Below are 11676 nucleotides of genomic sequence, written 5' to 3' on the forward strand. Positions count from 1 at the left end.
TATTTTAAATATGAATTATGTGAGTTTATTATACAATATATATATATACTTTTAAGAGCAAGTACAAGGAATGAGATTTCTATAGGTCATTTCTTGTGTTTCTAAAATATGCAAGGGTTATGTTATGATAGAGAAAATAAACACTATATTTAATCAATTCTTTCCTTTTTAACCTTTGAACTTTTCTTATCCTTCTTATCTTTCTTGTCCTTTTTATCCTTTTTATCCTTCTTTTCTTTCTTCTTTGGGGTTACTGGAATTTCATCATCTTGTTGTTTTTCAAGTTTAACCTTTTTAACAACTTTACCATTTGCAATATCATCATTAACATCTCTAGCTTCTTCGAAATCATTGGATCCATAACCAGTTGGGAAATGTCTCATTCTTAAATGATCAATCTTTTCCACATTTTCTCGTGGTATCACAACTTTATCTAAATCTATATTTGGAATATTAATTAATTGTCTTATATTATAGAATCTATTGATTTTAACATCTTTCAATGGGGCATAAACATCATCATCATCATCTCTCTTTTCACTGACAAACACAGAATATGGTTCATCTTTACTTTCAACCACATCTTCTCCACCATCTTGAAATATTTCTTCATGAATTTGATATGATAAATTATTAATTTCAAATTGAGATTGATCTTTAACGACAGAAGTGGATGTGAACGAGACAGGTAAACGTTTCAAACTCTTAAGAGGGAACCCCTTTGGGGTCTTGATTAACCAAAGCTGTTTATTACCAATTGATTTGGCAAATTGTGATGCTGATGAAGTTGATGAAGTAGGATTTGATTTTATATAATGCTTTGGAGGTTCAAACGTATGTTCTTCTTCATCTTCAATATCAGAAACATCATCATTGACATATTCTGCTGATTTATATGGTCTTTGAATTTTCTTAGCCATGTTGATGAGCTTGGAATGATATAATAATGATTGAACATGTTCTTAGTTAAAGATCAACTTTAAAGCTCATCTTCATTTTGCTAAGTGAAAAAAAAAATTTAGCTCTAAAAAATTAGTCACATGTTTAATCATGTGAGCGATGTAAGGATGTTTTTTTAATCTTATGTGGAGATCAGAATAATTAGAGAAGGGGGGTGGGATTTTTAAAGGTACATATTATATTTCCTAAATTGTTAATAGTAGAAGCACTTATTTGAATTAAAGCCATAAAGTGGCAAGTTGAGGAGAATATTAAAAGTTTTCCATATAAAAAAAAAGATGTCATTTAATAATAATTTACGTATATGTCGATATTATTTAAGGGAAAAGGTACTTTTGATTCCCCGTTAAAAATAATAATTCGAAATGGTACGATACAATTTTAGTATGTGTAAGAATCTGTATGTGTGTGTTAATTATATTTACCAATTGGTCTATTGAATGTGTAAAGTGTAGTTACTTTGAATAATAATTTGAATTGCGTTTTTGTCAACAAGTTACATTTTATTTATTTAGATTAGATTAATCTGAACTAAGGTTGATCAAGGATTAGATCATTTGATTATTATTAACATCATTTAATCAATGTTTATGCTAGGCTATTTTTAGATGGGTCAGCGAAGCGCATGTTCCTACATCTCGTATTAATATTAAATAGTTTATGTTAGTTTATATTGCAGAACTTGTAATTAATTATGTAAGCTACCAAATTTTACGATTAATAGTATAGATGATAGTTACAAACATCAATCTAGTAAAAGTTTCGTTAAGCAATATTTACTACCAGATGAAAACTTTAATTGAAACAATGTAGGTATGGAACATTCTAAACATTCATCTAGAGCAAGGAATCTATTACATCATTGATAAGCCTATATGGTTTTGATCCAAGTTGCGCTTTTTATACGTTCGCCGACTTCCTAATTAGGCAATTGAATTACGAAAATAGTATCTTAATTATATAGAACTATAAATAAAAAAAGTGTAACCCAGCTCGTAAGTATTTTTGGTATTTTATCAATTTATGTTCAAAGAATGAATTATTATGATTTCAATAATTATACTACTTCAGGTTTAAGTTCATCATTTGTAACTTTTGAATATGTTTTAGCTACCACCATGGAATTCATTGTTGCTGTTGGTTATATCCTGAACTTTTACATTAAGAGAAGATATTATCCTGAATTAGGTGTTAATAACGTTGCTGTTGAAAGCAGTAATGATGAAAGCATCGAAAAGGAAAATGAAAGTGAATTAGAAGATATTAGTCTTGAAAATAATAGTATCATCAAAAAGGAAATTGTCTAAATCCATGTACTTTTTTAAATAATTCTTGTATTTTTACTCTAATAGAAATAATACACAAATAACAAAATATAAAAAAAATTCAAACAATGTAATATAATTACTTCGATTCAAGATTAAAATTAACTGTTGAATCAAGTTGAACCATTAATACAATATCAAACCCCGAACTATTATTAGGACAAATTGAATCAGCAATATAAATATCATAATCTCCAAGATAACTTTCATTTGAACAAGCAATGAATTCAGTTGAATTTTCAAATGTTAATAATGAATTAGCAATAGCAAACCCTGAAGTAGCTTCTTCAGAAGTATTATATGTACTGGATAATTTCCCATCATCTTCCACTAAGACATTAACACTAGAAGGAGGAGGTTGAGTAGCCTGAGGAATATTTAAAACCCAATCTTCTCCACTATTGATTCTACCCAAGAATAACGCATTATCAGAACGTAATTTCAAATCAATCCCATCAAAGTAAACCAAATTATAAGTGAATGTGGACCCATTATGAAAGGCAATCAAACTGAATACAGGAGAATATTGATTGAAATTAGTGATTGGAGCGGCAAAGATTAATGATAATAAGAAGCTGAAAACTTGAAATATAGAAACCATAATGAAGAGTGATGTATTGATGATTGAATATTCATATAGATGGGAATCTTTTCTCACCTGGATATGGATCCATTTATATATCCATTATGATTAAAACTTCCATTTTAATTGATATTCCTTTATTAGGTATGTTCTGTCGATTGATGTAAAGAAAAGTAAGTAATTAACCAAAGTCGATAAAATTTCAAAACATATATATAATACTTCCATCCTACACTCCTATTGAAAAATAATAATTACCTTAGTCTGTTGTTAATATCCATTTTTAGAAAATTAGCCAGCCCTGAGTTTCGAGGGTTAGGGTCCATCTAGAAGGAACGTACATATCAGTACGTCTTTTCGCAGCTAAAAAAAATTTAAAGTGAGGAAATTGGAAGGACTAGACTAATCTTTGAATGGCTTAATGGTTAGCTTGTACTATTTAAGTAAGAAATTGCTTTAAGTTTCAAAAGAGTGGAGTATCTAATTATAGAATTATTAGTTAATTCAAATAAATGTAATAATATGTAATTATAGTTGAAATAAATGGCTGGTTAATCGGTTACCATGGAAATATAGTTACACACTCGGCTAGTTTGTGAAATAGTATCTTCTTAGATTTCAACTCTAATAGAAAGTTATATCTATTCGATTAGTATATCAGTAGTTAATCATATTTTAATAAAATAAAAGTAAGCGCTACCAATAATCATTTCTCCCTTGCTCCCATTGATCATCTAATCGTGATCGCCCCTTGGCCTAAAAAAATACAAAACAAGGATCACTTCTCTTTCAATGATTCAATTCAACTCAACTCAAGTCTAATATTTTCACCGTGGAAATATCGTTAATTATATAGTGCAGGTTATTGGTTTATTTACTAAATGAATCTATTTAGAATGATAATATATTAACTTACAAGGTGTTTAATTCTTGAAATTAGGTGAAATCTACTTATTATGAATGATTCTTAACTTATCTAAAACTGAAATCTTTACTTTGTATGATTTGATAATAACAAAGTAACTAACTTATTATCTATGATACATATTACTTACCATTTAGATTTTAGCTTTTTTTAGACCTTTAAATTGGTGTATTAATATAGCCATTTCTTTTGTTTAGGTATGTATCTACATGTTATTATTGATTAATTTAATATTTGTTTATATATAAAATGATATAATTAAACTGTAGAAATTCCTCTCTTAAAAGTGAATAAGGTGATCTAATTCAAATTCAAATTTAAATTGAACTTTATTAAATATATAAATCAATTATAGATAAATTTAAACAATCCTCAATTCAAAACATTTATTACTTAAATAATCTCTTTTGGTTCTGTTCACGGAGTAGATTTATGTTTCACAAATTTTCAATCTAATTAATGAAACTTCTAATAATTTTAATCTATTTAGCTTATCTCTAGTATCTTCTTCAAAGTATAAGTCTTTTATTGATAATAATCCTTTAATTTTAATATAAATTGTATAATCTTTTAAGTTCTGAAATTGTAGAATAAAGTAGTATCCTAATAATTGATTGCCATAGGTCATGAATCTTCTCATGATTACAATACGTATCTACATTCTATATAAATTGATACGTTGATTGATTGATTGATTGATTGTCGCTGATATTTACTTTGGTCATGCTGTGTTGCCAAACTGAATTATCAAAATGTATCCCTTTTTTCCTCCTTCAACATATTTTAATTTTGCTACCATTAGTTCTTTATCTCTTCTACAACCAATAAAAAGACTTAATTTCATTCGTTTACCTTCGTGATTTAGAAGAATTTGGCCATCAATCAAATAGACTTACTTACTTTCTATTTAATGGTTAACAATATTAACTTTAGATCGCATAATAAATATATTTGAGTAAGGCAGTACTTGTTATTGGAATATATATCTTATAAATATAAACACGTATATTATCATCAATAATTTTATAATGTAGAATATATTTAAGCTACAAATAATTTAAATCCATGATCATTAATGTATGTAATTAACTAGTTTTACTAATGGTACTGATGGTTGAAATTAGTTTACATAAATCAACTTTTGTTGAAGGCGGTTGATGGCATTATTCATTTTTGAAATGAGTATAAAAGGGATCGAAATTCTCTAAATTAAATATTTTTTTTTGATTGATTTCTTCTTCAATACCTCCCTGGAAGATAAAACGAGTGTCACCTAGTTTCCTTAAGTCTCCTTTATAGTATTGTATTAGTAATATACTTTATATTTAGGAATATTCTTACTAACTATTTAGTGATGTTGTTTCTTCCCTAGTTGGCTGAATTTAAGTTCGTCAGAATTAATAAATGAATTTTTTATATCAATCAATTGTAGAAGTGGATTGTAAACTATTTTGGTTTTGATAACCCCATGTAATACAATGTGATATAATGTAGAAGTCTCTGATCAAAAAGTTTGGCAGCCAAAGGGTCATTTTTTAGATTATTTTACTCCCTGTTTATTCTTACTAGAAACTGATTATACCAAAGTTAATCATAAATGGTTAAAGTATAGTTACAACCTTTATAAGTTCAATATTTGATGGTTGGACTGTAGTTTATATTGATTTCATGGGTTAGGCTGCCATTCCATTTATTTGATAGATTAAAAATTCTCACTTGTCGCCCCTATAAAAAGAGCACCAAATTGTCTAAATGTTTTTAAAATCTGATTCTTTTTATTCATTATTAACATCCTGACTCTTTTCAATAATATATAGGATTCATCTGAATGACTGGGTGGCATTCGACTAACTAGTTTCAATTTTTGATATCGTGATATTTTATTTTATTCTATTTAGATATTGACCAATACTAACATTATAGGATCAAAGTTTGTACGTTGAATGTATATTATAAGCGTATCAACACTTGAAACCATTTTATATTATTAACTTATCATATCAATTGTAGATCCCTATAACAAACTACATTTCAAAAATCAATGACTATAAACTGATCTATCATCATCAGTCAAACAGTTTTCAAAACGAGTAACCAAAATAAATTTAAATTTAAAATGAGTAAATGTGAACTATAAAAGAAGATAAATCTCCCACTTCCTGAAACAATTTTTAATTCAACCTTTTTTCATTTTGTTCTCTAAGAATGAAATTCCTAGATTGAAATATTGATTTATTTTTGTTTAACTATCAAATCTATTTAAAATTTCCAATACTAACTATTTTAAGATATCTTTGTTGAAGATCGATTTGAATGGAAAACTAGCAATAATTTGAATGTACATGGTTGTTTATAAATTATAATCTTATTTACTTATTTACTGTAGAATTGTATTAGTTAATTGTAATATGTAATTGAGTTAAACATAAATTGTTTGAAAATTTTCAAAGAAAAGAGTATAAAAATCATCAAATTTCTCATGGTTCAGATTTTTAAACCTATCTCTTTCTTCTTAACACATCAATAATAGGAAGTGAACATCGATGATAGGACTATGCTTCCTCTGTTTTCAATTGAATAACTAGCAATATATTTGTTAACTAACTAATAATCAATATATTTAGGATCATATTTTAACTTGGATAGAACAGTCGAATAGATTTTGAAGGCCACATTATTGTTAAACATGTTTCAATATTTCCGTTTAATTATTAATATACATGATTTGTACATTTATTTATTATTATTTCAATTGTAGAGTTTACTATATTCTATTTAAAAGAAGCAGAACTTATATATGGATTAATAAGTGAATCAAATCCTTCAAACGTATTACATTTTTGGATTATTTTAGCAGTAAAAGGGTCATTTTTTATCATAATTACAAGAAACTGAATAGGTCATTGTCTAAATTATATAATTAAAGTTCCATCACACTAGTTAATATACAAATAAACTATGTTATAATATATTATTGTTGATGATTAAATGGACTATGTTGCCAAACTTTTGAAACTTGTCTGTCTCAGACTTCGCTCCCTTTAAAAAAGATCAATTTTAAAACCAAAGTTTTACATTTCAATTATATTTCATTTCTTTTAATCAATCCACTGTTGGTTGATATTGACTTGTTTTCTTAATTCGTTTCGATTATAATAATATATTGATTCTATTTAGAGATTTAGACTAACTCATTCTAGCCAAATTGTGTCTTGCTTATTTATTTTTAAATATATTGATGTAAGTGTATTTACGTATGTATTATTTTATTTTCAATTTACATATTTTAAACTGAATCACTTCAGTATATTATTCAACCTTATAATCAAATATAGAAGGGGATTGTAGTAAGAGTAATTTAAAAAAGCTGATATTTGTTTCTTCCCGCCATAAGGATTCTACTAATAGATGTACAAAAGAAATTGAATTAAATAATAATAATGTATGAAAATGAGGGTATAAAAGGAAGATAAAATCCAAATTGAACTGTCATTTTTCTTTTGGAATGTAAATATTAAGCAACTTTTTAAACCATTATATTCGTGGGAAACAGACAGTGTTTCAGCTATCTAACTTTTAAAAACTATTTAGGGTTAATAATTTTAACATGATGATGATCTATCAATAAATTAAATTCAGCAAACTATATTACTTTTATATCTAAATTTATATTTATATTTATATTTATAGCTGTAGATTTGTAAACCATTCTCTGATTAAAAAAAAAGGCAAATAATATATCTCTCAATTCAAACTGTTAACCACTTCCTTCTTTATATGACTATTGAATACAAGAGTTAACATACTGTGATACTATTACTGTTCATATACATATTTATGATTTACCATTAACCTTATAAGCATGTGATTTGAATTTTTATCATATATGAAAGAGTTTTTAAAAATAGCATTTTATTGGACATTTCTTGTGTACTTGGCCTCCTATGAAGTTTCCTAATTCCTAAAACCAATGTATATTTTAAATCTTTATTATTTTTGATTATACTTGTAGAATTAGAGTAAAAGTCTGTATGATCTTGAACGATTAAAGAATTGATCAGATTGTTAATAGCTCTATTATTGAATCTTTAGTAATTTTTGGCAGCACAAGGGTCATTTTTGAATCTACATAATTATTACCTTGTCCATCAATCAAATTAATCAGATGGTTAAATAAACAATGTTAATATGCTTCATTACGTATTCGTTGAATAGAAATGAGATACATACAATTGATTAATTATGAAGTAATTGATAGTTGTGCTGTCAATCCCATACAATTCAATTCTCCTCCCCCCCCTTCTTTTAAAAATCTATTTTTTTTGTGTGGGTATAAAAAGTAATTAGATTTCATCAAAATATATATTTTTATAACTTTTTCGATATGGGTGTTTCTGTTTCTTGATTTATTCCAGCACTCTGGCATTCTAGATAACAGCTAACATAATTCGTTTTGTCTTACAAGTATACTTACTACATATTTAGGTTTATAAGAAATTTACTAATTGTTATTATAGTGTAATAGGTTTTCATGGATGTCCCTGTTCATATTAATAATCAAATAAAGTACGTATTACTTAGTTTCATTAGTTAAAGTATATATGAATACATTCTCAGTATTATTATTATTGTTTAAAATCATTTAATTCATGTAGATTATACTATAAATCATAATTGTGATGTATCATATATTTTGTTGTCGAACTTTATGATCAATTTACACATTTTTCAAAACAATTGTTTCAGGTATAAAAGGAGACAAGTTCCCACCATATTTGATTTTTATATCAATCTAAGTTCAAAATTATCTACAATGGTTATAAAGATCCTGCCTTTAAAGAGATGATAAATTTATGTTTTCACCCATATAATAATTTACTAACTGATTTAAATTATATTTAGGATAATTATCATTAAGTTACTAACCACAACAGTAAGGTCCCAGCTCCGTTTTTGAGCAATTTATCAAACGCTAATATAGTAGTTAATTTATTTAATATAGGAATATTTATACATCAATAATTTCAATGTAGTTTGTAAGAGGTAAGTACATAGTGATTATCTCATATTATGGAAATACAAGTAACTATTTAATTGGCAGTATAATGATTATCTTTGAATCTACACAATCATCATCTCATAGATCAAACATACTGATTGAAAGATCATATAGGCTATATGATTATAGATCATTATAACTACTTGAATACAATCATATGAACTAATTAATTGACTGATTATTCATACTTCAAATCCCTTCTAGATCAACCCCCCTTAAAATCTCCTTTTTTTCCTTCCCATTTTAAATCTATAAAAGGATCTCAATTTCTCATCAAAATTTATAGATTTATGGTCCCTAGTAGGAATTGAAGATATTTGCTTTGCATTAACTGGTCCTTCTCGGTTTAATAATGCCAAAGTGTTTAGAATTAGTGAAATTATTTTTGAATTAGTGAAATTATTGTTGAATTAGTTTGTCCAATATGTACTTACTACTATTACTTATTTAGGTCTATAAGAATTGTACTAATTATTACTTTAGATTCTTTGAAGCCTGTTGTTAAGATTCCTATTTTATAATTAATTATTTTTGTCAAACTAGCAAGATGTTTCTGATTTTGGTTTTATTAAAGTTAATATTTCTTAGATCAGTGTGTATATGAATACATTATTAGTATATTATAAATTATATTTCCAATGTAGAATGATTGTAATTTTGTATATTGTCAAAAATTATTTTTACTATAAAAGAGTAATCAATTTCCTCAATGTTTAAATTTGTTATTTCAATCATGATACTTATTAAGACTAAATAAGAAATAGTCCAAACAGCAAAGTGAAACATCTTGCTAAATCTTTATATGTATTAACTATTATAAATTATATTTAGGATACTTATGATAAGTTTATTAACTATTAAGAATAATGATCAACAATATTACCCAAGTTCTTGTGTATTCTATTTCTTTAATATAAAAATATATTTATAAGTTAAATTAGTTCAATGTAGAGTTTATAAGAGCATCTACAAATTGATCATCCCATGTAATGGGAGTTGATTCAATTGTTTTATTTGAATGTACTGGATTACCACTCGATTTGATTTGGCAGCACAATGGTCATTTTTGAATCTACACAATCCACATCTCACATCTCAATCAATTTGATTGAACAATCATATCAATTATATGATTATAGATTATTCTACATACTTTAACCAGAGATAATACCCGTACAATTGATTGATTATGAAGTAATCTAGAGTTATGCTGTCAATTTCACACAATTCTCATTCAACCACCCCCCTTTAAAAATCTCATTTTTTTCTTCAATCTATAAAACGATCTAAATTTTTCATTTAAATTTCTTTGTGGTTATACATCACTTCAAATATATCTCCTGTTAATATTGTGTCTAGCAAAAATTCAAGGTCATTTTCAAAGCCAATTTTCACTTATCATTTATTTAGGATTATAAAGAAATGTACTAATTATTTCTAGAGAGTTTCGTTTAACTATAAAACTAAAGCCGTCTAAGATCAATGGGAATTGTTGGTATCATCCATTTCCCTTATAGTTTAAGATATAGTACGTATTACTTAGTTTCATTCATTAGAGTATATATAAATACATTATTATCGTTATAGTACTATAATATCATTTTGTAGAGTGGTAAAAGTCATCATCTTATAAGTGTAATTTACATATTCCCATTTTATTATAAAAAGGGAATCAAATTTCCTCAATTCTTAAATTTCAAAATTATATTTATCAACAATATCAAAGTTCATGATAATCTGTTGTTTATTTTCCATTTCAGAAGTTGTGTTCCCATTTTTAGGTTATTTCCGTTCACCTATACTAATCTTATATTTAGGATTGTTATGACTAACTATTAGGAATAGATATTACATCTCTGTTTTTTCGTTTTATGTTGTGAAAGCCCAGTTGAGTCCAATTAATATAAGTTTATTTATTTATAATTTATTAGTTCTAATGTAGTTTATAATTGTATTTACAAGTTCTTCTGTAGTTTATAATCATATATACCCATTTAAAGGGTAAAAGTTGATTGATACAACTCAGAGGTTTACCAATTAGTGACCCACTCATTATTTAATTTGGCAGCACAAAGGTCATTATTGAAGTTAATCATTGATCAACCCCTTTTTTTCAAACCAATCAATCAGATCAATGTTCATAATAGACTTCTATAATACTATTAAGCTACTTATAGTATGAATATCATTAGTGTAATCACTTCTTTTTGATGATTTCATAATGTTGCCAAACCTCTATATCAAAATCGATTTTGTAAACATTCTTTGATCTCATAATATATGTAATCAACGTATAAACTAACTACTGACTTCTATATAGGTCAAAATCTATACTAACTTGAGATAAATTCAATCATTAGGTTTGTCGTGTCATTTCTCAACTAATACCTCAACTTTAAATATACAGTATTATTATTATTATCACTGTAATATGATTTGATATCAGATCTAGAGTAGAGTATAATGAATATTGAATTGTTCTAATGTCATTTCAGTTCACCAGTCGAGATAACACTTATTAACACGTACAAAGAGAGATTAGTAATACTATCAACTTAAATGATGATGTTTAAACGCATTTGTCTAAGTTAAATAAAGGATCCTTAAATCTCCTTAAATACTTTTTTAAACTTTCATGATTAATCAAGCACTTGTAACTTAGCAAGCCTGTTAATATAATATGTTCATAAATGAGCTGCTTTTATTACAAGGTTTCTATTAATATTACTTACATATCATATGATATAACTGTTTTATTTAGGATTCATTTGATACTAATCATCCATTAGTTTATTTAATTCAGTTATGATTATGTTGTAGAGTA

General features: G+C 26.2%; 3 protein-coding genes across 3 annotated transcripts; 1 reads left to right on the forward strand and 2 right to left on the reverse strand. All coding sequences in view use genetic code 12, as the record gives it.

The window, feature by feature from the left end:
* Positions 1-17: 17 nt before the first annotated feature.
* On the reverse strand, positions 18-1317 carry RPA34 (DNA-directed RNA polymerase I subunit). Its single transcript, XM_064907658.1, has one exon. The coding sequence runs from the start codon at positions 918-920 to the stop codon at positions 150-152; it is 771 nt and encodes a 256-aa protein (XP_064760414.1). The 5' UTR covers positions 921-1317; the 3' UTR covers positions 18-149.
* On the forward strand, positions 1306-2267 carry DFJ63DRAFT_343231 (uncharacterized protein; the record flags this gene model as incomplete). The annotated part of the gene is made up of 2 exons (XM_064908751.1): positions 1306-1769; positions 1961-2267. The coding sequence occupies exons 1-2, from the start codon at positions 1690-1692 to the stop codon at positions 2265-2267; spliced, it is 387 nt and encodes a 128-aa protein (XP_064760415.1). The 5' UTR covers positions 1306-1689.
* Positions 2268-2364: 97 nt separating this feature from the next.
* DFJ63DRAFT_314840 (uncharacterized protein) lies at positions 2365-2886 on the reverse strand (the record flags this gene model as incomplete). The annotated part of the gene is made up of 1 exon (XM_064906437.1): positions 2365-2886. One exon carries the CDS (start codon positions 2884-2886, stop codon positions 2365-2367), a length of 522 nt encoding a protein of 173 aa, XP_064760416.1.
* Between the last annotated feature and the right edge of the window lie 8790 nt (positions 2887-11676).

The sequence above is a fragment of the Scheffersomyces coipomensis genome, assembly GCF_036884675.1.
Source record: "Scheffersomyces coipomensis strain NRRL Y-17651 chromosome Unknown DFJ63scaffold_6, whole genome shotgun sequence".
Lineage (NCBI taxonomy): Eukaryota > Fungi > Ascomycota > Pichiomycetes > Serinales > Debaryomycetaceae > Scheffersomyces > Scheffersomyces coipomensis.